The 27,956-nt window shown below is 41.7% G+C and overlaps 2 protein-coding genes across 2 annotated transcripts in view; both read right to left on the bottom strand.

Annotated features, from left to right (window-relative positions):
• LOC126244256 (zinc finger SWIM domain-containing protein 8 homolog) overlaps positions 1-27,956 on the bottom strand; it is a 525,958-nt gene that overhangs the window by 306,032 nt on the left and 191,970 nt on the right. The window lies entirely within an intron of this gene.
• Positions 22,308-24,778, bottom strand: LOC126244273 (uncharacterized). Its single transcript, XM_049948223.1, has 2 exons — positions 22,760-24,778; positions 22,308-22,527 (listed from the first exon to the last, which is right to left on the bottom strand). Exon 1 carries the CDS (start codon positions 24,526-24,528, stop codon positions 22,774-22,776), a length of 1,755 nt encoding a protein of 584 aa, XP_049804180.1. The 5' UTR covers positions 24,529-24,778; the 3' UTR covers positions 22,308-22,527; positions 22,760-22,773.

Genomic DNA, 27,956 nt, shown 5'->3' with positions numbered 1-27,956 from the left:
GCGATCTGCACCCCAGTTGGTGTTACTCAGGCAGCGGAGGGCATTGAGGTGCTGCCAGCACTTCCGTTGAAGCCGACGAAAGTGAGGAAGCCAAGTTAATCGGGCGTCGAAAACCAGTCCCAGGAATCGATATGTCTCCACTACAGGAGTGGATCGTCATTAAGGTAAAGCTCTGCTTCTGGATGAACGGTACGACGCCGACATAAGTGCATAACACACGACTTTGCGGCCGAAAATTGGAAACCGTAGGCTAGAGCCCATGACTGCACCTTGAGGATGGCTCCCTACAGGCGCCGCTCAGCAACACCAGTACTGGTGGAGCAGTACGAAATACAGAAGTTGTCTGCATAGGGAGAAGGCGAAACGGACGGCCCTACAGGTGCTGCTAGACCATTAATGGCCACTACGAATTGAGATATACTCAATACAGTGCACTGCGGGACCCCATTCTCCTGGATGTGGGGTAACTATGGGAGGCACCAGCTTGGACAAGAAAAGTACGATGCGACAAAAATCGGGAGTGGGTCTCTGAGACCCCACTCGTATAATGTGGCAAGGGTATGATGTCGCCAGGTAGTGTCATACGCTTTTCGTAAATCAAAAAAGACAGCAACCAGGTGTTGCCGTCTGTGAAAGGCTGTTCGGATGGCAGACAAGATTATCAGTGGTAGAGCGACCCTGGCGAAAGCCGCCCTGACATGGAACCAGTAGGCCAAGGTCACTCCAGGACCCAATCCAGCCGCCGACACACCATACGTTCCAGCAGCTTACAAAGAACATTGGTGAGGCTGATAGGCCGGTAGCTACCCACATCAAGCTATCCACCAGAATGATGGTGCTCTCCGGCCATTGCGATGGAAAGAAGCCATCGCACCACATCCGGCTGAAGATGACGAGGATATGTCGCTTGTAGTCAGATGAAAGATGTTTAATCATCTGACTGCAGATCCGATCTGGCGCAGGAGCAGTGTCGGCGCAATGTGCAAGGACAGTGAGGAGTTCCAACTCTGTAAATGGGGCGTTATAGGATGTACTAGGCTTCGTCGCGATTCATCCGCCCTGATGCCACCCACTCTGAGCAGAGGCCCTCCCCACGGGCGCCAATCAGACGCAACAATGGCCACTTGGCAGGATGGCCATTTCCGGAAGTCCGGATGCCCCAGGGTGGTGGGCATCTTACTCCTTGGCATACGTGGGTAGTTAACGCCACAGGCATCAGCAGAGCGATCCCTGTGTGGTCAGGGGCCTACAACCAACAGCGTACATGGCGGCCCCACAACGGACTCGCTACCGCGCTGGATATCAGGTGCAACGACGCAAACAAGTCCATTATCATTGTCAGCACAGGAAACGATACTGCACAGTTGATGGAAAAATACACACCCAGGAGGGTGACGGCGCCCAACAGTTGGAGAATGAGCACAAGTGCAGACCCACGTCGACGAAGGATGCGATAGGTCTCAGCGCATGAGGGACACAATGAACCATGTAAGCCGCCCTTCCCAAATTGGCTCGCTCTTCGGGAAAATTTTGAAAAATGGAAATCAAACCCTACAGGGGACCATCACATAAAGGCCGAAACGTGTGAGACTCCTTTTAGTCGCCTCTTATGACAGGGAGGAATACCTCGGTCCTATTCTAACCCCCAGACCCGCAGGGGGGGGGGGGGGGGGGCAGGCTTATTGTTTGAATTGCTGTCATAGATAGCGTGATACGTTCGAAGAACTCGTCTTTTCACTAAATAATTATTTTATTCTTATTTGTTTGCCAGTACAGAACACATTTTCTCTTACGTTCGTTTTAGGCTGTGCATTGCACATTTTACCTTAGATTTAAAATAAGAATGTTATGGACAACGCAACGGTCTTGTACATAGCGTGTGCATTTATAATATTACACGTGGTATGTTAATTCCCTATAAATATTTTTTAGAGTAAGCATTTCTACTTAAGTTTGTTATTTAAGGCAATTTTCCTTTCGGTTTGTCTGTTCTCGATCTAAGGTGCTCCTCTGGCGATATGCCGGGACGCGGGGATTTCATCATGTACTAGGACTAGCATACACTAGTAAACGCACAAAAAAAATTACTTGGCTTTATATTTTCGAGGTAGTAGTTGAAAGTTCATCACTATCCCTCGTGCATGGCTCAAATGGAACGTGTTAACCAGCTTAGCGGCCTCTGTGGCATCTCAGAATCCAGTAAATCACATACCACACCACAGTTCGATACAATGCAATTCTGTGAGTGTAGGAAGCTGTCCGCGATCTCAACAGTGAAGGATTACGGTGGAGTCCAACCACTGGATGATGTGGGTCAATCTGCTGTTTCTCTCTCTCTCTCTCTCTCTCTTTTCGCTGCTACTATCCTGATATATTGGGGTGTCATGCCTATAAGCGTCTACACAGGACAGGGCATGGCTTACAAGGGAACCTCCCCATCGCACCCCCCTCAGATTTAGTTATAAGTTGGCACAGTGGATAGGCCTTGAAAAACTGAACACAGATCAATGGAGAAAACAGGAAGAAGTTGTTGGAACTATGAAAAATAAGCAAAATATACAAACTGAGTAGTCCATGGGCAACATAGGCCACATCAAGGATGTTCTGAGCTCTAGAGCGCCGTGGTCCCGTGGTTAGCGTGAGCAGCTGCGGTACGAGAGGTCCTTGGTTCAAGTCTTCCCCTGAGTAAAAAGTTTAAATTTTATTTTCAGACAATTATCACAGTTCAGGCACTCACACATAATCCGCTCTCCAAAATTCCAGGACATGTTCAGATTTGCTTGGACATATGCAGAATTTGACGGTCTACACACGGAAAAATTTGAAAACGTTTAAAACATATGTTTTGACAGAGCACAGACAAAACTGTGCGACTGTGAAACTGTTGCATTCATTTGTTGCAGTTTATGTGACACTCTTATGTTTTCATCACTTTTTTGGAAGTGATTATCACATCCACAAGAAAATCTAAATTGGGCAAGGTAGAAGAATCTTTTTACCCATTCGCCAAGTGTGCAAGTTAGGTGGGTCGACAACATATTCCTGTCATGTGACGCACATGCCGTCACCAGTGTAGTATAGAATATGTCAGACGTGTTTTCCTGTGGAGGAATCGGTTGACCTATGACCTTGCGATCAAATGTTTTCGGTTCTCATTGGAAAGGCACGTCCTTTCGTCTACTAATCGCACGGTTTTGCGGTGCGGTCGCAACACATACACTAAACTTATTATAGTGGACAGCGACGTCAATGAACGAACGGACAGATCGTAACTTTGCAAAAATGAAGTAAGTAAAATTTTCGCTTTGGTGAAGACTTGATCCAAGGACCTCTTGCTCCGAACTACTCACGCTAACCACGGGACCACGGCGCTCCTGTACTCCCATCCTCCTTGATGTTGCCTATATTGCCCATGGACTACTCAGTTTGTATATTTTGCTTATTTTTTATAGTTCCACACAACTTCTTCCTGTTTTCTCGATTGATCTGTGTTCAGTTTTTCAAGGCCTATCCACTGTGCCAAATTATAACTAAATCTGAGGGGGTGCGATGGGGAGGTCCCCTTGTTAGAATATTTTGTACCAGTGTCTACCAATCACTTTTCTTCGCCACTCGCAAATTGAGTGAACCAAAAATGATTGCCTGTTCACCTCTCTAAGACCCCTTACCTCCCTTGTTTTGTCGTGAGTGTCCTTAGGCACGATGAACGTTGGAGACAGTGGAAGCGTTCTGCAGTCAGTTACAAATGATGGTTCACTAACTTCGTTAATAGAAGATCGCTTTCTTTCCCTCCAAGGATTCCCATACAAGTCCAGGAACGTTTCCGCAACACACTCGTACTGATCGAACCGGCCACTAGTAAATTTAGCAGCACGTCTTTGAATTTTTTCAATGACTTCCTTTAGTTGGACCAGGTTGTAATACCAAGCACTAGCAATATTCAAGAATTAGTCGTACAAGCGACCTGTAAAGAAGTCCCGTTTACAGGTGCGCTAGACTTTCCTAAAAGTCTTCCAGGAAATGGTAGTCGGCCATACGCCTCCCGTAAAGCCGTCGGCATACTGACTGTGCATTCGAAGGTTGAGAGTTGGGCGTGCCGAGCACGAGTTTGCGAGTCTTCCCCAACGTGCAGAGGAATATATAGCATGTCAGATATTCTGAACGTGTTTGAACGTTGACCAATGAGATAGATGAACGTCATCACTGTCAGCTCGCCGTCTCTCTTCGATACAGTCGCAAGACGCCATACTGGGTTTTGGAAGCCCATATGTATAGAAGTCGTTTCTAAGCACCAAAAATTAAGGATCACTCTAAGAGCTACCCTTAATTGTATGATTCGTTGTAATAAAACGGCGGGAAACGTCATATTAGTGGTTAAAGAATTTTTGGAACTTGCGTACTACGAAAGTATGTCATTTCATGGCAACAGCACACTGATGATCCATAAGAAATGCAATGCAACGTTCTTGTGACAGTGTGTTATAATTAAATGTCAGTTAATAATATAAACACGATTAAAGCTTTTCAGTAGAAGGGAAGATGCAAAGGTGGCAGTGAAGATGCCTCTCGAATGGAGGACGTTGTTAACTTTCCATATGCTGCTGTTAAAAATCGATCATCATTCCTCATCCTATAAATGCTGTACCTGATGGGTGCAATTAGCTGCCACCTTACTTATGTCCGTTCACTGTAAGCTATTCAATTTTGTTACTGTTTTTGTGGAATAAAAAAAAACTAATGTTGCAGAATTGTAAAGTATCGGGAGATGTGTTCCCGGTTCGTGTCTCCATGGTTACTTTTTTTGTTTACTTGCTTTCGCGTCTTCTAATAGATCCGATACTTTCTTGTTAATATAATAAAAGTATATTCTATAACCATTTGTGTTACGTAAATAGATGTGTGCCCTTCTTGAGGAGTGATTCTGCTCGATCGGTTTAATCGACAAGACAGTTAGCACTACCTGCAGTAACATATTTCTCACTTTCTTGCCTCAAGTTTTGCATTTCACATGTTGCAAAGATTCTGCTGCTGAATAGGAACAGATATCAAGTAAGAATGACCTCAGGATTTGACTAAAATGTGAGAATGGTGAATTAATTGTTACCTTATATGGAGGACTACTGTAAATTTGTATCGCACTACTCGTAATGGATTTATTATAAGCCGATGTCCTTATTGGGTGGACATGATACTTTCCTTTTCGCCTTGTAACATGCCATGGATACTGAAGTGTACTACAAACAGAACAACATGACTAGCATATGGACAAGGGAGCATGTCCGTTTTAATAGAGCTAACATCGGAATTTTAAACCCGTCCATTTCGTAAACAGTTTGACATGCTAGCCAGATACAGCCGACAACAGCAAAAGGTGTGTTTTATATCAGTAAAACAATCATTTTAATTAAGGACAAATTTTAAAAACTAAGTAAATTCTGAATAAGTCTCAAAAATATGGGGTGATCTCGTATGAGTTAGTCTCGTTACAACGAGACTTTCCTAGCCACAAATTAACCACGGGGAAACATAAGATACAGCTGATTTTAGGAGACTGTTGACAAATTTCGTTCAACAAAAACGCAAACGAGCTTGCACACTTTGAACACTACACGAAGAACACAGCGCTCTAAGGCCGATACACTCTAATTTCGCACGATGGTTAAAAAGCGCAATTTTTTTTTTTTAATCCTTGACCTGAACTACGTCCAAGAGGAGTTCAATGTCTCTGTCTCCTTCCAGCTGCCGTTCTCATTTCGTGAAAAGATGGCGAGAATCCAGTTAAAAAAAAAAGGAAAGAAATCATGTTATGTTTGTGTGGTTCCGACGGGTGCAGTCTGCAAATAGCCGCTTGACGCAAAGGAACCAAAAAGTACGGCAGAGGAAAAAGTCTTTCTAGTCACAGTAAAGTTGTGAAAAGCGCGGAGCAAGTGGAGAAAAATCCACCGGGCATTCAAGCCCAGACCATTCAACGGACTTCCTGAGCGCTGCAAACGCCAAGAGAGACAGTCCGTAAGGCGGTCCAAAAGAACTCGCTTCTCTATGCATGCAAAGTGCGAATTCTGCGGCAAGCTACCGGGCCATCACCGGCCTGCCTGCGAGATTCACACACGAATCGACATACCTCAACTTCTTGTCACACAACCTCGTACCCAATCACATTACGCATACACTGTGCGGTAAAAGGATTTCTTCTTTTAATCTAGCGGTTTCACTAAATATCAACACATGGATTTGTCTGCATCATTGTTATCAAAGAAGCCCTACTTGTAAAGCCTGCAATCAAAATTGGTTATCAAACACCTAACATCTGAACTGCACTGATAAAGCAATGTGCAACGTTTACTGGATGTTCTTTCAACATGAAAGGATCAGATGGACTGCCTGACCACGACACTGAAGTCATTCGGAATCGCGCCATTACGTTGCAGTAGTAGTTGTAGACACATCGACATCGTGTACGTGAATGACAACATCTGTTAGGATCCACGTATCTTTCATCACACCACACAAATCCCCCCCCCCCCCCCCCCGCCACATATTACACTACGTGATCAGAAGTATCCGAACACCCCCTAAACATACGTTTTTCATATTATGTGCATTGTGCTGCCACCTACTGCCAGGTACTCCATATCAGCGACGTCAGTAGTCATCAGACATCGTGAGAGAGCTGAATGGAGCGCTCCGCGGAAACACACTGACTTCGAACGTGATAAGGTGATTGGGGAGTCACTTTTGTCATACTTCTGTACGTGATATTTCCACGCTCCTGAACATCCCTAGGTCCACTGTTTCCGATGTGATAGTGAAGTGGAAACGTGAAGGGACACGTACAGCACAAAAGCAAACAGGCCGACCTCGTATGTTGACTGACTGAGAACGCAGATAGTTGAAGAGGGTCGTCATGTGTAAAAGACATATCTATCCAGACCATTACACAGGAATTCCAAACTGCATCAGGATCCACTGCAAGTACTATGACAGTTAGGCCAGAGGTGAGAAAATTTGGATTTCATGGTCGAGCGGCTGGGACGATTGAACAGTGGAAAAACGTTCTCAGGAGTGACGAATCACGGTACAGAACGTGGCGATCCGATGGCAGTGTATGGGTATGGCGAATGCCCGGCGAACATAATCTGCCAGCGTGTGTAGCGCCAACAGTAAAATTCGGAGGCGGTGGTATTATGGTGTGGTAGTGTTTTCCATGGAGGGGGCTTGCACCCCTTGTTGTTTTGCATGGCACCATCACAGCAAAGGGCTTACATTGATGTTTTAAGCACCTTCTTGCTTCCCACTGGTGAAGAGCAATTGGGAGGACGACGATAGCTTCTTTCAACACGATCGAGCACCTTTTCAGAATTCACGACCCGCGGCGGACTGGTTACACGTCAATAACATCCCTGTAATGGACTGGCCTGCACAGAGTGCGGACCTGAATCCTATAGAGCACGTTTGGGATGTTTTGGATCGCCGACGTGGTGCCAAGCCTCACCAAATGACATCGATACCTCTCCTCAGTGCTGCACTGCGTGAAGATTGGGCTGCCGTTCCCCAAGAAACCTTCCAGCACCTGATTGAACGTATGCACACGGGGCGGGATTGGAAGCTGTCATCAAGGCTAAGGGTGGAACAACACCATATTGAATTCCAGCATTACCGATGGAGAGCGGCACGAACTTTTAAGTCATTTTCAGCCAGGTGTCCGGATACTTTTGGTATCATAGTACACACACACACACACACACACACACACACACACACAAGGGTTGGGACTTCAATAGTGGGAACTATTTATTTACAGCTCGCACAAAATAGATACGTGTGTGTCAAAGTTTTACTGACCTTTAAAGTAGTCACCAGCATTGTGTATGACCCGTTGCCAGCGAGGTGGAAGTCGAAGGATACTCTTAGCAGTGCCAGTTGTGTTGACAGTTCAAGCGGCGCGGTCTATTGCCCGACGAATTTGTAGCAGTTCTGAAGCGAATGCCGTGAAGTGTTTCCTTCAGTTTAGAAATCGAGTTGAACTCACGAGGGCTTAAGGCAGGGGAGTGCAGTAGGTGCTCATTTTTGGAACACGACCTACGACCAGCTTAGAGACAGAAGTGATGACACTTTCTGCACGACCTGACCATCATTTTGCAGGACAATGTTCAATCACGTACAGTGCAAGCTGTTACCGATTTGTTTGACTGATGGGGTTACTAAGTGCTATACCACCTACTGCACTCCCCTGACTTACGCCCTCGTGAGTTCAACTCGATTTCTAAACTGAAGGAAACACTTCACGGCATTCGGTTCAGAACTGCTACAAATTCGTCGGGCAATAGACCGCGCTGCTCGAACTGTTAACACAACTGGCACCGCTAAGAGTATCCTACGACTTCCACATCGCTGGCAAAGGGTTATATACAATGCTGGTGACTACTTTGAAGGTCAGTAAAACTTTGAAACACGTATCTATTTTGTACGAGCTGTAAATAAATAGTTGCCACTATTAAAGTACCAACCCTTATATATATACGCCAACAGAAAGTTATTTATGCCAATCTTGATATCTACCAGACAATCTGCAATAACCCTCAACAGATTGTTAAATATGAGTAGTTGACTCCTTTCTGTACTAATGTTAAGCCACTAAGTTCTTAGTGGCGCTTTGCATGCTAGTAATCCATTTAGGAATTGCGTTATTTTTTTTAGAGGGACCATGTATTAGTAAGGGCATTCGAGATACATATATTCATTGAATACTTACCAAGATAAATAGTATTTTTAAGAGGGTCTGTTGGATGTGCTGGAACTGGAACCACAATATCATTCCTACAGGCTTCCACAGGATAGAGAAGCACGGAATTAAAGCTCAACGAGAAGAAATAAAAATTTTAAGGTTTGCCATTCCGTCAGAGACAGTAAAGGAATTGGTAGACCAGTTGAACGGATCGGACATTGTCTTGAAAGGAGGATATAAGATGAACAAACAAAAGCAAAACAAGGGTAATGGTATGCAGTCGAATTAAATTAGGTTGATGCTGAGGGAATTAGATTAGAACATGTGAATCACTTTTGATATTTTGATATTTTGGCAGCAAAATAACCGATGATGGCCGGAGAGAAATTTGTTAACATCGAATATATATATATATATATATATATATATATATATATATATATATATATATTGTGCGTGTGTGTGTGTAATTTTTTCTCAAGGTATTTATCTAGAGTGTAGCCAGATATGGAAGTGATACACGGACGATAAACAACTTAGGTAAAAGGGAATACTGAAATTAGTTGGGTCAATCACGTAACTAATGAGGAAATACTGAACACAATAGGAAGACAAGGAATTTATGGCACAAACTGACCACAAGAAGGGACCGATTGATAGGACACATTGTGGGACATCAAGGGACCACCAATTACGTACTGGAGCGAAGTGTGTGGAAAACTTATCTAATGTTACAGCTGACTCAGCTTTTTTACGGTTATACCACACGCCTGAACGAAGGTTGAGGATCGATTTGTCATCTGTTGACATTTTATTGAAAAAGGTTGCCCACACAGAATTTTGCTTACTACCTAGGTTGTTTTCGTTGCTTCTTATGGCTTGACCATAATATTCTGATAGTTGATTTTCAAGCAGATGAGTCCTTATAGTCTTGGAAACAGACAGCAGTGTCTTCAACAGCCCCTGCTTCCGCCGTTATAGCAAGATTATCGCATCCACAACGTAAGCAATAATCGCAACTCTTATCCCAGTCCTACCAACTTTTGAAGAACGTTTCCCCGTGAATTTAAATTATTCCACAGCCCTCTACATATTATGGTTCTTGACATACTGATGTTTTAACTGACGAATGATTTAAGAAATCCTAAAAATGCCCTTCGCAATAATATTATATATAAACTTCCTGTCAACCAAATTTAGTAAATCGTTCACTAAATTAACCAGCATAAAAAAATTAAAATTTTTCAACAAAATGAGCATTTACACTCCCATACCTGCCAACTTTCAAAAACAAGAATCCAGAAGATCACAAATCGCAAACATTTAACACGTGTATTCGTCGCAAGGTGTTCAAACATAGCAAGAAAAGACTACATAGAATGAGATTACAGATAATATTAACACATATAATGTAGGCTACATTTTAAGATCACTATTTTCGAACTCTGAATTAGGTACTTAAACAAGTTACTTGCTGATGAGTGTTAATTTTTTGTCACTTAACATTGGGAACAGTTTACACACTTCCCAAAAATGGTCTTTTCTGCTCTTGATCTTGCAAGCCACAATATGAACGACATCGTCAAAACTACTAACCTGAACATTTATTTATAAAATTTTCTGAATTTCACAGAACACTGGCAATATTCCATCACAGGCTGCAGAGGAGAGATGAAGATGAGTAGCTTTCTTCAGAAATTCTGAAGGGAAACTATTCATGTAACATGGGCCACTGATACTGGTTTTCAAGACTGAAATGGATCCCCGAGTTTGATTCGACACGGAGGACCGAAACTGACTACGATTCTTCTTCACCAAGCTGAACACACACACACACACACACACACACACACACTCAGCACTGATGTGCGGTAGAGTGAAAACAGAAAGCATTAACCTGGATAACTTATCTTACTTAGGAACACCATCAGCTCCACGAATGCTCATCTAGCGAGCCCATTTGGTATCACCTGTCAAGTTCTCGCTCTCAACAGTAGCACAGTCATCAATCTGCAAAATGAATCAATTTCCTACTGCTATCCTTCATTTTCGTATTGGAGAGGTGTTTAACGGATTTAATATGATTTATTAATTCAGTTCTTTCTCCGTAAGCAATGTGTATGTTACACGAACACATGGAACAGAACGCAAATGGTTCAAATGGCTCTGATCACTATGGGACTTAACGTCTTTGGTCATCAGTCCCCTAGAACTTAGAACTACTTAAACCTAACTAACCTAAGGACATCACACACATCCATGTCCGAGGCAGGATTCGAACCTGCGACCGTAGTGGTCGCGCGGTTCCTGACTGTAGCGCCTAGAACCGCTCGGCCACTCCGGCCGGCCACAGAACGCAAATGTTTCATCTTTCCGTGATCGCATAATACACGGAGATTCAGCAGAATATGCATCCCTGAAAGACTGATGATGTCGTTTCTTAGTTGAACTCATCACCAAAACACTAAACCGCACAAAAATTCGCCACACAACTGCACGTATACCAGAACATACAGCAAACACCGCATAAAAGTGAGCATAAACAAATCTTTCCCTCTAATATGCAGTCCAAGCAAAAAAAAGAATGTAGCAATAAACTGTGACGTATGATTTCGATAGAACGATCGATTGACAAAAAGCCGGCAGTGTCTCAAACACAAAGAGCTAATGACAAAAGCGCAGCGATACTCTGGGAGAAGGGATCATCGATAATATTGTGGGTCGATTTTCCGTCAATTTCAAACACTCGCATTTTAGAATAGCAGCTATTTTGGAAAGTCAAACCTGAAATGTGATATGAATGCAGTTGGCGGAAAAGAGCCTGGGAGTTGAAAATCGGAAAGAAAAGGTGTTCATCTGGAAAACCGGAAGACTACCCCAAAATCCGGAAATCTTCCGGAAAAACCGGAAAACTTGGCCGGTATGCACTCCCCTTAAAAACAATAAAAACGAAAACAAACTAGTCTTTCACATTCTATCCTATTTATTATAAATTCGAGTTCCAGGTCTTTAAAGTGGGCTCAGTCGCAATGAGGAGCCAAAATTCGCATACTGACACGGATACCTGAGATTAGTACACGTATCCAATTCCCATACATATTTACGAGTAGCAACTGCGGATTCGCATTTGCTTTGATAAAGACATCAAATGTGCTGAATTTGCTGTCCGCAACAATTTCACTCACTCGAGGTACCGCACCAAGACTTATAGTCTCGAGAAATTAATTGATAGTTCTCCATTTTTTAGAATTCTAGACGTTCTTTACATACACGAATGTCTTGCCCTCACATGGTCTCCTTTCCCACTATGAACCATTTTTCGAGCTTGAATGCTTGCTTGGCGGGGAACTACAGTCAAGGTGGAGTTGACAAGCTGAAATGAGGATATGTGCCGAAGACGCTTCTTGTTAGGTTAGGGTAAGACACTGCTAGCTGCGGAGAAGTGGCAACTTTTATTTAGTCACCAAGTGCATACGATTTTCACCCACGCGCGGTTTGATAATACGTTTAGTGTGAGTAATCAGTTCGAAAATGTTCCAGTGAACATCTCATCAGTTAACTGTGCTACACAGTGATAAGCTCCAGAACAGTTCCATAAAGTTTATCATTTACGTATAAACGCACGTAACGGAGTTGCGTTACTCGTAAATCTGTCGTGTTTGTTCACAGATTAAGAATTAATGTTCCGCACGGAGAGCCCATAAGAAATTTATCTAGCTTCCTGTTTCCCGATGCTGCAACGTTTACGGTTTTAAAAACTGAACTCGGTTAAACGCTACGCCAAGGAGATACTGCTGCCCTTATTAACATAATTCTTAAGTAGGGCTAAGTACTGAAACTGACAATCAGGCTGGGAGGCAATATAACGGATACTACCATATTTAAGCCCGAAAACATTTCATTTGCCGAGATTTAAAAGGCATGACATGTTAGCACCACTTGCAGACACATCTTTAACTACAGATATGGCCCTTCATGCAACAATCTCTGCACACCCTGACGCGCTGCCTATACTACGCGGAGTGTGAGAATAGAAATGAAACTGACAACACAGCGAGCGACCTGGCAACGCTGTACTGTCCTACTTGTGTAGACCGATATGTTCATCCCTCCCAGATGCTCAAGACGCAGTTTCAGCTCCAGGCTGCCATCACGTTATTTCTGAGAGCGCCATCGGTGAAGTTATGGTTTTGTTGTTATGCAATCAAGTTTTGTGTTAAACTTGGGAAATCCGCGAGTGTGGTCTCTGAAAACTTGAAGCAGGCCTACGGGGAACATTCCTTATGAAGTTTTTCGCTTGCACAAAAAATCATTTTTGGGAAGCCGAGAACACGCTGAAGATGGAGCTCGTTCAGGGAGACCTCCAACTTCAAAAACCGACAAGAACGTCGAACGTGTTCGTGATCTTGTGAGATCAGACAAATTTGACAATAAGGATGATGTACCCTGTTAAACACTTCCATTATACATCAAATTTTGGTCGAGTTTAGCACATGCGAAATGTTTGTGCCAACATGATGTCGAAAGACTCCACTTCATCAATAAACAAACGAGGTATCAAATCAGGCATCACTGAGCCCAGTTAGGATTAATACTTATTCCTTAAACAGAGAGGAAAGTTCCATTTTCCAATCACAGACGACAGCTCCGCCGTCGGAGATTAGATTAATTCAGTCAGTGTCCAAGTACTGAGAGACGCGCAAATCACTCAGAGGGAAATTCCGATTCCTCAAGATGTGGCTACTACCTATGATCAAAATAAAACCAACAGATATCAAGCTGACGCTGCTAGTCCTTTCTGTATGTTTGTCGAGGAGATCAATGGTAAAGTCGAGAAATGCCATGGCATTGCTTTGGAAAAATTATTGTTCACACACACACACACACACACACACACACACACACACACACACACACACACACACAGAGAGAGAGAGAGAGAGAGAGAGAGAGAGAAGTTGCTTGTGTTGCGAATCACACAACTCATCGCCAGGGAGTTGTAAGAAATGTAAACGCCAATCTATCAAAACTGGACATGTAGGAAGCCCTTCACTCAACAATCCCCGTGACTCATGCACGCACACCGTTCAAAAGAGGAAACACTATGAAGCGTCCCTCGACAAACGTGTCATCACGCTCTCATCACAGTTCTTCCCGCAATGTATTGCAATCAGTGGTATGCTATTTCCAGTCAGGTCTTACAGTCCTCTAGTCAGGCAATGCTGTCTAAGATACGACCATTTAAATAATCGGTACCAGTCAGAGACACATTGGAGCTAAGCATGAGGAGTCAACGTGCAAAGCCAGACTACATGCTTTGTACATTGCAAAGACAATCACAATCTTCTTCAGAAACGCTTTTCTTGCCATTGCAAGTCTCCATTTTGTGTCTTCTCTACCTCGACCATCATCGTCGACTTATACTTTTCTTGAAGTGTAAATGTCTCATACAATGTAGAAGTGTTCTGTCATGGCTGGCCCTCCCAAAGTTACCAGTAGTTCTGAGGCAATATCGTTTGCTTCCCGGGTGGTCTACTTCCGGAGAATTGTTTCGACTTACGCTTTCAGGGCGCTGTCAAATTCTTCTTGCAATATCACACCTTCCACTTCAACTCCCTCTACGTCCTCTTCCATTTCTATACCACTGTCTTGACGTTCATCTCCCTTGCATAGACCCTCTTTATACTTCCCTCCACCTTTCCCTTCTTTGTTTAGGACTGGTTTTCCAAATGAGCTCTTGATATTCATACAGCTGCTTCTCTTATTTCCTGGAGGCCTCTTTTCCTGTAGGCAGTATCTATCTTTCCCTCGTGAAATATCAGTCCTTACAAACTATACCGGAAGTAATCGGGAAACTTCATCCAACATGGACACCACGGGAAGCCTACACAACTACTATGGCACAGATTGATCTAGCAGGTTGCAATGCAATTCCTCTGTTGAAAACAGAATTCTTCTCTAGTAAACCACGTGTTTTTTGGTGGGATACTGTATGTTCCCCAAAGCTGTGGCTAAAAGAAGATTAGCAATAACGAAATATTGTAGAGACCTGACACTGCATAGATTCGTGGAGTTCAAAAGCATAGATGCAAACACCAGGAGATTCTTGAAGGAAAAGGTAAAGGTGGCTTGGATCAACTACTGTAATGGACTGTATAAGGACGCTAACATATCACAAGTGCTGGACACAATTCGTTTTCTAAAACATCTTCATGCAATTGGATCTTCAGAGGTGGACCCTACATGTTTGAAGGCTTTGTGTCAAAATTTGATTCTCCGTCTTTTTCTGAATCAGCCATGGCTTTTCCACACGAAACGGAACTCAATTCCTCTCTCCATTTTCCAGACGAGATGGAGGTGGCTGTGCAAAAGTTCTAAAAATACTGTTTCTGGAATGTTCATAATGGGATGATGAAAAAACTTCCAACGGAAGCTTTAGCTCTTCTTCTTTGAATATTCATTGAAAAATGGGGAAGACGGAGCTTATGGAGGAATGGACTACGCAGGTGATTATGTCTATATTGAAACCTGGGAAACATCCCAAAAAATAATATCTCTTTCAGAACAATTGCCTTGTCTTCTTGTGTGGGCAAAACACTTGAAAGACCATCTTGAGGCTTGCCTGGAAAGTAATCGATTATTACTTCGATCCTAATTTGGTTTCATCAAGTCAGAGGAATATTTGACAACTTAACAATGTTGTGCCGTGACATTTATCTGCTTTTCACGAAAACAAGTTTTTAATAATAATATTGTTAGATGGGACATCTGCTTATGATGATATACAGGTATCCATTGTGTTGGAAAAGTTCAAGCGATTTGGTCTTCCTATCAGTTGGATATATGACAATGAACTTTAACTGAAAGCGATTCGTGTTATCGGTAACAGTAAAATGTTTTTGTTAGTAGCTAGTTTCGTAATGCGAAAAAATAAAACGTATTCATATAACGCGGGAACAAATTGAAAGGGATAGCATTTGTAGAACAAAATGGACAGAGAGCAACTGAGCGGCTTTTCAGTCCTCCAAGAGAGGAAACAAAAATAAAAATAATAAAATAAAAAAAAAATCGCGATTGGAGGACTAGTAAAGAAGAACAAAACTGAGGAAGTCACAAAGTACAATTAGAAGACTGAATGTAAAATGGACAAAAGTACATGATGACATACTGAAATGGATTCAAGGACACCGTCAAAATGGCACTGGAATTAACACAAAAATGACTGAAATACACGCTCGTAAGCTAGCGCTAAGTGGAACTTTGAGTGTGGAGTTGGTTGGGGTGCCACAGATTTAGCGTTATGGACTTAGCATGCGAAGCAAAACCAAAATATCTGACACAATGCCACAAGAGTATGAAGAGAAAATGTTATCTGTCCTTAGCTTTTTTATTCTATTCTACATCGAACGAAAACAAGTGGAACAGAGCCAAATAAGGAATATGGACGAAAATCCTTTGAGACTTGATATGCCGAGTAACAGAACTGTTGCCACGAAAAGTGCTAAAACTGTAACTATAAAAACATGTGAACATGAAAAAATGCACTACACTGTTGTCCATTCATGTTGTGCTGACAGTACTAAACTTAATCCAATGATCATTTTCAAGCGCAAAACGCGTCAAAACCTTCTGATACACTGCCAGGTGTTGCTCGTGTAAATAACAAGGGTTGGATGGACGATGCTGGTATGAAATTATGGATTAACAAAGGCTGGGAGAGAAGAAAAGGTGCTTTACTGAAGAAGAGTTCTCTTTTTGTGCTAGATCAGTTTAGTAATCATTTCAAAAATTATGTGAAAGATGAATTGAGGCAGGAAGATACATAGCTTGCTGTTATTCCCGGAGGACTGACTTCACAATTGCAACCTCTTGATGTCTCTATAAATAAGCCATTTAAAGTGCATATGAGAGAGGAATGGAACAAATAGATGGTGATGAAACCCATCATATATTCAAGCCGAAGGAAGCTTTAAACGACTTACAATCGAACAAGTGTGTCACTGGAAAAACAGTCGTTGTCTAGAGTGATAAGAAGATATTATTGTCAAATCTTTCAAAAGTTGCGGCATAAGTAACGCTCTCGATGGCAGTGAAGGCCATCAATATGAATAGGAGAACAATGACGACCAAGAGCTTGACGAAGAAGAAGAAGAAGAAGAAGAAGAAGAAGGAGGAGGAGGAGGAGGAGGTTCAGATGACGATTTTCAGGGATTTTAAAAATTAGTTCGGTTTTTTTAGTTGGCTTTTCAATCTACGCCGGCCGCGGTGGTCTCGCGGTTCTAGGCGCGCAGTCCGGAACCGTGCGACTGCTACGGTCGCAGGTTCGAATCCTGCCTCGGGCATGGATGTGTGTGATGTCCTTAGGTTAGTTAGGTTTAAGTAGTTCTAAGTTCTAGGGGACTAATGACCACAGCAGTTGAGTCCCATAGTGCTCAGAGCCATTTGAACCATTTTTTTTCAATCTAAAAATAAAAATGGTAGAAATGTTATTTTTTAAAAAAATTGAAAAGTTAAGGTCCATAAAATAAGGTACTAGCCGAAACAAGCTTGTAGTGAAGAAATACGACAAGCACAAGCCAAAAAATATTTTGCAGCAAGCTGGGAATCAATTTATATAAAACTGTCATTTTGATCTCATGTATGTTGCAAGCCCAGAAGAGAAGAGATCATTCTCTTGTTGGCACATATTTGTATAGTGTTTCTGGTAGTTTTTCACCCTTAACCCTTCGCATTTATACTGTAGGAAACAGTAGAGGCACAACATTCCGCGAGGCAAGGTGAAATGTTTAACGTCTTGCTGACGAAGAGGTCATCAGAGACTAAAGCATAAGTTCGGATTGGGAAACATACGACGGGAATCACCTGTGTCATTTTTCAAAGGAACTATCCCGTCATTTATGTTAAGCGATTTGGTGAAATCTGGATGGCCGGACGGGGAATTCAATCACAGCCCTCACGAATACAGAAACTCAACTGTAATGTACCGTTTCTGTGTGTAAGGGGCGGACTACATGTGAAGATGTCAGTGGTTTATCCGCAGTACATCGTATTATTTATTTTCCTTGCCCTTATCGCTTCTTTCATCTACTGGCAATTTTTAATGAGAAAACTGCTGAGCCAAATAGTGGTTAGGCAATCACGTAAGCTGTACGTCACCTTATAACTAGATGGATAAATCAGTTCCAAGGTCTAAGGAGGGCAAGGGCATACCACAGGATACAACAATACTGTGCGGTGTTCAAACGAGTTTTGTGTTCAGGACCGCTTTAGAGTGCTTATATGATATTTGGCAATCAGTTACCAAATTGTTAAGAGACTGAAAAGGGGAGGCCACGACGATTGGAATGCTTCTCAAGCGTTATTGAGAAAATCGCAAAATAATTTCGGTCGTCAAATATGTACCTTTATGTGGTTCAAAAATGGCTCTGAGCACTATGGGACTTAACATCTGAGGTCATCAGTCCCCTAGAACTTAGAACTACTTAAACCTAACTAACCTAAGGACATCACACGCATTCCATGCCCGAGGCAGGATTCGAACCTGAGAGCGTAGCAGTCGCGTGGTTCCGGACTGAAGCGCCTAGAACCGCTCGGCCACCACGGCCGACGTACCTTTATGTGGTTTATATGGTGCGGAGACCTGGACACTGAGGAAGGAAGATGAAAGAAGATTGGAGGCACTAGAGATGTGGATATGGAGAAGACTGGAAAAAGTGAAATGGGAGGACCGAGCAAGGAATGAAGTATTAAGAAGGGTTGGAGAAGAAAGAAACATGCTGAAAGTTATCAGAAAGAGAAACAGAACTGGATTAGACATTGTTTGAGGAGGGACTGTTTATTGAAGGGAGGAATAGAAGGAATAGTGGAGGGAAAAAGGGGAAGGGGAAGAAGAAGATATCAAATGCTGGACTATATCAAAGGAGACAAATATTCAGAAATGAAAAGACTGGCTATGGACAAACAAAAGTGGAAGAGGCTTAATCCATGACAAGGCCTACCGTAAGGCAGAACCCCATACTACTACTACTACTACTACTACTACTACTACTTTTGCGTTTGGTCGTTTACTAGTCGGTAGTTATGAATGTTATATTATTTGTGATAATATAACTTTGTAGACTGCCAAATAACATTGTAAATGTAATAAAAAGTTCATCTCTCACACGTATTTTTCCGGTTAGATCAACAGTAATATAAATAGTAAAAATATGACTGTGTTGGGAAAAAAAGTGACGAACGGCACTGGCTCCAGCGACCGACGACCTACGATTACGGGGCTTTGACGCTAACCACTCAGCCGCCGCCCGCCTCGAGTTAATAATGGTCGCCGCTTCGTGATAATAACGACCACGCACAGGTACATATTTGACGACCGAAATTATCTTGCGATTTGCTCAATAACGCTTGAGAAGTACGCGTTACTGCTTACACATTTTGTTGTCCTCATGGTGTACTACGAGTGTACGAACTTTGCAGTAAATCTGCGTTCCAAACGTCGTGGCCTCCCCTTGTGAGTAAAATAAGTCCCGCACCATTCAGCAGCATCAACTGCTTGTAGAACGTAACATATTCTAGAAAAGTCTAGTTCCTCCCTTGTACCAGTTACGAAACAGCTCCCCCTATTAATCAGCTGCCCTTGACGTACGTAGCAGCAGGTTGGTGTGTTGGTTAGTATGCAGGCCCTAGGCCACACGGAGCGCCAGGAATTTAAATTGGGCCCAGTCGTCTGCAGCAGCGGGAAAACCTCCGCCAGAAGGATATCGTCGCCACGGCGCGCAGCATTTCACACGCGGATTTACAGAGCTCATTAAACGCGAGTGGTTACCCCACAGGTGCGTCAGCTTCCGTTAGTGCGGGGAAAATAGCTCTGTGCTGGCCACAATGGGCTCTGGTCTAGACGTGGAGGGAGATACCGCAACCGCGAGCCTGGAAGTAAAGTTGCGGCTGGTCGAGACCCGACGACCGCAAGTACCCGTACAACCGCGAAGGACTTGCAGGAAATGTAAAGGCTAATGGCACTTTCTGTTCATCCTTTTCGCTGTTCGGTAGGGCGACACGCCACATACGTTTATTAGATATACCTGTCGGGAGTGCCCTTTACAACTGACTTGACAGGTGAACTGAACTGTGCGGGGCAGCACGACTGTACAGTCGACCGGACGCGCGAATCGAAGCTCTAGTCTATCTTTTTAGTTGTGATAATGTCCAGATCTGAACCGTGTGCGAGTCGTCTGCATGTATTTGAAGGTTAGAACTCTCGCAGGGGAAGTACTCTAGGTCGAACGGCTAAAATAGAATACAAATGATTATAGTATTGGGGAATGTGTCTGTTCTAATACCCTTCAACATTTATTTGTAAATCTCTATAGGCCTATTTGTGCACAGTCAATGTTTGAAGTTAACGAATCTAAAGGCTAAAATCTGAAGAAACGATACCCTGTAACAAACAATTATGACCAGTAGATTTACGGAAGTCGCAACTGAAACGTTATTTAGCAAAAAGCTTCACTGGTTACAAAAATTTATTTTGACGTAACTATGCGAGACACAGCTATTTGTTGCAAAAAAAATGGCTCTGAGCACTATGGGACTCAACTGCTGTGGTCATCAGTCCCCTAGAACTTAGAACTACTTAAACCTAACTAACCTAAGGACATCACACACATCCATGCCCGAGGCAGGATTCGAACCTGCGACCGTAGCGGTCGCACGGTTCCGGACTGCGCGCCTAGAACCGCGAGACCACCGCGGCCGGCTATTTGTTGCAAATAGTAGTTTTATTTGCAAATCTTTCATGGGTTCACTTCCACATGTGCTACATATGTTGCTCGTACAACGTCTAGACCAGTGGTAGTCAACTTTTTTCCCCCCTACAGCCCACTTTTCTGTATCTCTGTTAGTAATAAAATTTTGCAGCTGCCCACCGCTACCATACTACTTGTGATTTACGAAGCAGAGATGTAACTTTACTATATAAATTTGTAAAACAGGGATACAGCAAGTTAAATGATGTAGTAATAATTAGTTACCAAATACTTCGTTAAAATTTTATGAAAACCTAATAAAAATGTTTTTAAAACCACTACCGCCTACTGCCCACCACGAAAGCTGAAAGCCCACTGGTGGGCGTAGGCACCAGGTTGTCCACCACCGGTCTAGAACATTTGTATTGTATTGAACTGGGGACCTAGAAACGACAGAGAGGCTTCGTCCCCGCAGTAGCCCTGTGGTTCACAACCCCACAACAGGCTACAGCAGTCCACTCTCCCCACCGCCCCCCCCCCTCCCGAACCCAGGGTTATTGTGCGGTTCGGCCCCCGGTGGACCCCGAAAATCGATTATTTCCGAAACCGATAATTTTGGGCTGCTTTAATAGTCAGGTTAAACTGGGTATGAAAAAGAATCGGTATAACTGAAAACCGGTTATTTCAGAGACAACAGCCATCCATCCCTATTTCGAAGTTAAACTCGGTGCCATGGAGTCATCACTGCGGAAACTTTTTGTGGGAACGAGAAATGCAGGAAAAGAGAAAGGTCCTTTCGTCAACAGGGGTATAATTTCTTACGTACCAGAATCATGTAGTTCATCGCGCAATTCATGTCACAAATAGGTTGGGTTATCACCACTAACTGATGACTGCACGGTCGACGGGCGTTCAAAGACAAATCCTGCTCCGCCAAGAGAACTAAAAAATGTCTTACTACCATCGCCTACACGTACATAAATTTAAAGAAGAAGAGTCATGCACGATATCTGTGATCATGTTCGTGTTCTTAAAATAATTATGCCCTACTAGATCACTAACGTCGCATAGAACAGAACAAACTGAAAATCGTGCCTGCCGAACAATACCTGTCATGAAACACTACTGGCGTCCCCACCCCCTTTTTTTTCCTACTTACCGCATCGCAGTGAGAATTTTAATGGAACTGGACTCACCTGAAACAGAAAGGAAACACCATTAAGAAAATGTACAAAATCTGGAAAATATTTTACGAAACATTATGATGAGCATCTTCAACTTTTTTAGTCCGTCTTCCTCAGTTGCATGGAATATTACGGTATATTGATAATTTTTACTTTATGAACCGTCTGAAAGCAATTGAATAAACCACAATTTTAGTGCCAAAATTTGCACTAAAATTGTGTTTTATTCAGTTGCTGTCAGCGACATATAAACGGCACTCTAATTCTGTAAAACATGTCAACTACAAGCAATTATACAATCGATTTCGTAAGGGGAAACTCAGGTAGCCTCACTCGTTAACTAAGAACGTTAACTTGCCGCCCTGTGGAAAAATCTACATGATCTAGAAAAAGTAAAACCCAATCTATGGCTGAATCCCTATTTCCTATTGACGCTTCACTCCAGCATTCCGCTTTTTCTTGATCAACGCACAAAGACTAAGGACATTAATCCCGGGAATAAAACAATGCGTAGTGCACGTGAATGTTTTTCTAGAAGCTTAAGGGGGGACGTACACGAAACTGCAGTAATTTTAAAAGTATTTTATAAAACTCTAATTTTTTAAGATAATCAATCCAAATTTGGTACAGTTATTAAGAAATGTTATGCGCATATGAACCTAAATTTTCATTTTTATTGACCTTTTACATCTTTAATTATTAACAATTAATTTTTTTTCAACAATGTAATTACAAATGTTCCTTTTTTGAGAAAACTGTGAGAGCAATGTTAATGAATTTTTGTACACACTTTCATACCAAATAATTACAAAACTCTGTGGAGCAGAATTTTTATATCTTCTTTTGTTCAGTTTTTACGGGTCTCCCAATTTCCCTGAAAAATAATATATCAAATTTAAGGAATATTTTCTACCATAAATACCTTACTATTTTATTAAATGAAAATTCCTTCCACAGAATTTTTCACTATAGTACTGACTAGTCATATACCAAATTTCACTTCTCTACCTTTTGTGGTTTTTGAGAAAAAGGTACATAAAGTTATAAAAATGTAAGTTACGGGAAAACTGAATCAATGATTTGATAGTGTTTGTATTAGGTCTTACCGTCTCTGTGTGAACTAGTGCAAGCCATATGCATACTCCTCTTCATCTGCAAGCAGTCTCTTCTTTGCTTGTCTTCTTTGGTTAACCTGCTGTTCAATTTTATTGGCTGTAATATCAGCCGCAGCAACTCTTTTGTCATCGATGTCCTTCAATATTGAATAGGTGAAAGCTCCTGGATGAAATCCTAGCCTCTGTAGAGTTTTTATTCTTCCAAGATTACCATTGTTAAAAACTAAACAAGCATCATATGCAGCAATTTCAACAATAATTGTTGAAACAAATGTTGTTTTTGGGCAACGTTTCCAAATCAGTGAGTTGTAACTTTCATTAGGGTTTTGTGTCTTTCCATGCACACACTTTCGTAGGAGGTCTGGCTCTGCTAAACACCTAAATGTTGGTTTTATAGCACTTAAAACAGCCACAGGTAAACTGTGCTTGTGTGAATAGTTCATGCCATCACGCTCAGCCTGCTTGAATTTGCACCACGATATGTCACACAAATTATGTACAGGTTTGTCATCTGTGGATAGTTTATGAAAATAAATAGACCACACAGCCTTCTGCATGTTATTCAAATTTCCACTGTTGTCCCTTATTGCCTTGCCATAGTACACTTGTAAAGAATGAATTTCTTTGTCTGTGAGTCTGTTGGGACCACCTAAAAGTTTTCCATCCTCAAGTTTCCTGCCCTTCAATTCACGTTTCAATTTTAAAAGTCTGCCTCCCATTCGTTTTTGCACATGTCCAACACATTCCAACTTTTCTATAGCACAATGGGGACCATAAGGTTCACTTTCCAAAACAGTTTTGAAGGAGCTGGAGTCACCATCACCAAGGTATTTTGTGTATCTAACACCGTACTTTTCCACACTTCGATGGAACATAAGTTTCATAGCTGCAGGTTCCATTCCACCACTAGAACCAGAATAATTTCTACAGCACACTTTCTTGTGTTCAACCTGCCACTTATTTTCTTCCACTTCACCAGCTCTCTTTCCGAGTACACAGCTATAGCAATATTTGCTCATTACCTGAACGTCAAGAATTTTTCCAGTATCAACACTAATGACAGATGATACTCCATACAGTGATGTATGTCCACGCTTCATCCACGTTCCATCACATGACACACACAAATCGGTGTCTGGCGTGTTATCTGCTTCTGTCTTTAGTTCACTATTCATCTTCACAGCTTCCTTTGCAGAGGACTTCAAGTTTTCTTCCACTTCCTCTTGAAGAGCACTTAGCAGTGTTTTATTTCCAGTGGTGTACCTAGCACTTGGTTGTGGCATGTTCATGATCCCACAAAACAGTCTGGTACCTTCCCTGCCTATGCCCAAACATCTCATGCCATATATTAAACGCATATTTGCTTCATATATCCGGTTACTTGATGCCGAAGTTCTAAAAGCAGTGTCTGAATGACAGCTTTCACAAGTAAGATGCAACATACACACTATTCCAATTCTGTTTTCTTCGTCATATAATCTCAAACTTTTTGCACCACAGTCAGCACATACACAAGCAGATGATATAATATCAGATAGTATTTTCAAATCAATAAGCCTAAAACCACTAGTAGCTTGAGTGTCTGAGCCACAATCATCAAGTGATTGACAGCTGTCAATTTTCCTTCTCGAAGCACTCGCTTTCTTGGTTGAAGTATCGTTTCCATTTGTTATTATGGGGCTGGTTTTCAAGTTGTCTTTACTACATCGAGAAGCTTGACACTTTCTAACCTTTTTAAACACCTTACTAGAACGCGGCATGCTGCAAAATATAATAACAAGTCTACTTACAACTTTCGTAAAAATGTATTCCAAACAAACACTCGTAAACAAACGCTATAAATCAAAGAATATAAAACCAGCGGCAGAGATATTATTCCACAGCCTTCTTGATGTAGTACACAAACGTTCCCTGCATTGTGACTGCACAAAACTGGAAAAAAACGCAGTATAAATAGATATACGAGAGGATGAAGACCAAGATGGGGGGGCGTCGCCCTGTGCAAGCTATTACAAATTATTATTTTTTTCCCCCTTAGAAGCGGAATTGGAACGTAATATTTGGTAATTGAAATTTCAATACCATGTAGTAAATGAAGAGCCAATAAAATTTTTTTCACAAATTTGGTCATTTTCATGTACGTCCCCCCTTAACAGTTAATCCTATTAAGACATCAAATACAAGACTTCGGCAGTTGCAGTATATGACATAACAGAGCAAATGATTTGATGTAGTCGTCTATCTAATACTGCCGAAAATAAGACATCTGTAACTACTCTGCCCTCAAGCGTCTATCCAGTGAAGACTTACGGACCAAGTCAGATGCAAAAATCTCAACAAGACACGTACTCTCACAAAAATGACGGACGAACTGGAATTAACCTATATACAAACAAAAGGCAACTAGTATGTGATTTCTAGGCTTCAGCAAAGTTTTCGACAGTGCTGACTTTGCTTAGCAGTAAGTCCAATCTACCATACACCACCCCTTCCCTTTCCCTCACCCTTGTCTACATAGCCCTCTACTGAAACACTCAGCTCTCTCTTTGTTGACCGCTACTACTACCGTCATTTCAATCTTCTCCTCTGATACTTAGATTAGATTAGTACTTGTTCAATAGATCATGAACAGGACACTTCGTAATGATGTGGAACGTGTCAGGTTAATAAAAGGTGTCTATACAAGATATTACATTAGACAAAACTGCTATTACTTTTGAATTCGTTCGGATTGTAAATACAAATTTCGTAAGTGAACATATATATTGTAAGGCTACAGTGAAGATTTCTAGCTCTTTAAATAAGTATCTGCAGGATGATCTTGGATGAGCTCCAGCAATTATTCTGATTACACGCTTTTGTGCTATGAACACTCTTTCACTCGATGATGAGTTACCACAGAATATGATGCCATACGAAAGCAGAGAATGAAAATAGGCGTGGTAAGCTAATTTACTCAGATGTATATCGCCAAAATGACCCTAATAGCATAAGTAGCTGAACTCAAACGTTTCAGCAGATCCTCAGTGTGTTTTTTCCAGTTCAACCCCTCATCAATGCATACACCTAGAAATTTTGAGTATTCTACCTTAGCTACCGATTCCTGATGGAAGTCTAGATTTATTAATGGTGTCATTCCATTTACTGTGTGGAACTGTATATACTGTGTTTTGTCAAAGTTTAATGAGAGCCCATTTGCAGAGAACCACTTAATGATTTTCTTAAAAACATCGTTTATAATTTCACCAGTTAATTCTTGTCTGTCGGGTGTGATAGCTATACTTGTATCATCGGCAAAAAGTACCAGCTTTGCATCTTCGTGAATATAGAATGGCAAGTCATTAATATATATCAAGAACAGCAGAGGACCCAAGACGGAACCTTGCTGCACCCCATTCTTGATTGTTCCCCAGTTTGAGAAATCACCAGTATTTTGCATAGTATGTGAACTATTTATTTCAACTTTCTGCACTCTTCCAGTTAGATATGATTAAAACCATTTGAGCACTGTCCCATTCATACCACAGTACTTGAGCTTATCTAGAAGTATTCCATGATTTACACAATCAAAAGCCCTTGATAGATCACAAAAAATCCCAACGGGTGACACACTCTTGGTGTCTCTGCTTCCGAGAATACTCTTCGTGTTGTTATCTCCTCACGTAGATCCGCCAGCTACGCCAATTTTGCTCTGAAATTCTGTTTCGTGTATTTTTTACTGTTCGCACATTTTCCTAAATATCCTGATGCATTAATTATTTTTGAAAACATTATTGGAGAATCACCGACCAAAATTTAATGGCTCTGAGCACTATGGGACTCAACTGCTGAGGTCATTAGTCCCCTAGAACTTAGAACTAGTTAAACCTAACTAACCTAAGGACATCACAAACATCCATGCCCGAGGCAGGATTGGAACCTGCGACCGTAGCGGTCTTGCGGTTCCAGACTGCAGCGCGTTTAACCGCACGGCCACTTCGGCCGGCTCCCAAAATTTAATCTTTGAAAGAAGCCTGATGTATTTCTTTCACCTAGAAGACTTATGTGACATAGCTACACTGCCAACTTGTATACAGCTAACACAGTTTTATATTTGTTTTGTAAAATGCCTTTTTATTTGCCTTTATTCTATATATCAATTCTTTTTATGATTATTGTAACTTTATTGCTTTACTGTTTTTCTAAGTAAGCTACATCAGTAAAAATGTGCAGTAATTATATTAAAGAAGTTGTAATTGTCAAAATGAGTGTGCATTCTCACCATGGTTAGGGAAATTATTTGTGGTGGGGAACACCTGTGAGGTAGGGGCTCGCCTTAGATTGGCGCGCGTGCCGAAAGCTTGGTGCGTAACGGGTTGTAGTGGTGTGTGCACTTGGAGGAAAAAAAAAAAACCATAGTTGTTCTGAGCTCCGTGCGAGACAAGAAGAAATCTTACAACAGACATAATATGGCTGCATACTGATCAGGATAATGATTATTAGTGTTGTCTGGACGTTCTGTAATATGAACAGCTGTTTGAACAGTAATTCAAATTAAGAGGTACGCAAAAAAGATTAAGCAAATAGTACCTGAGTAGAACAATATGACGCAAAATGTCAGAACGCCAACGAACTGAGCGTAAATCTCTCAATCATGGACTACAAAAGGCAAGAATTATTGCTTCTTTAACTTTATTTTCGTATCTGCATGACAATTAGTGTTTTCTTTACACTTTAATTACATATCACTTAACAGTATCAGTATAGTCAATTGACTGCAAATATCCTGTCATCCAAGTTGTCACCTATATCGCACATCTGTAGCGTGCGAACAAATTTCATTAAGCATCTGATTGATTAAAGGTACAGAGAAGTGCAAAGTTACTAATGCTGCTTCACACCTAGAAGTTTAGTGTGCATTGCTAAAGTTTCTATCTCTTACTGTTATTATTACTTGAGGAAAACATTACGATTTTAAGGGTTATAAGCCATGCATTGTTCTGGCATCTTTCTTCAATTTACTGAAGTGTAAGGAATCAGTTCAGGTACATATGATTACAAATTTGCAATTTATACTAATAGTAAAGGAAGCGTTTCTACTCTCTTAAATTTCATTCTAAAAGACGCCATTTTAATTTCAAAACAGGTTAAAGTTTTCAATCGAGAGTTTGTGTAACTTTTTTTTTTTTCAATTGTCTAAGGGTAAGTA

Source organism: Schistocerca nitens, chromosome 1, assembly GCF_023898315.1.
Source record: "Schistocerca nitens isolate TAMUIC-IGC-003100 chromosome 1, iqSchNite1.1, whole genome shotgun sequence".
Taxonomy (NCBI): domain Eukaryota; kingdom Metazoa; phylum Arthropoda; class Insecta; order Orthoptera; family Acrididae; genus Schistocerca; species Schistocerca nitens.
This window is presented reverse-complemented; position numbering and strand designations above follow the sequence as displayed.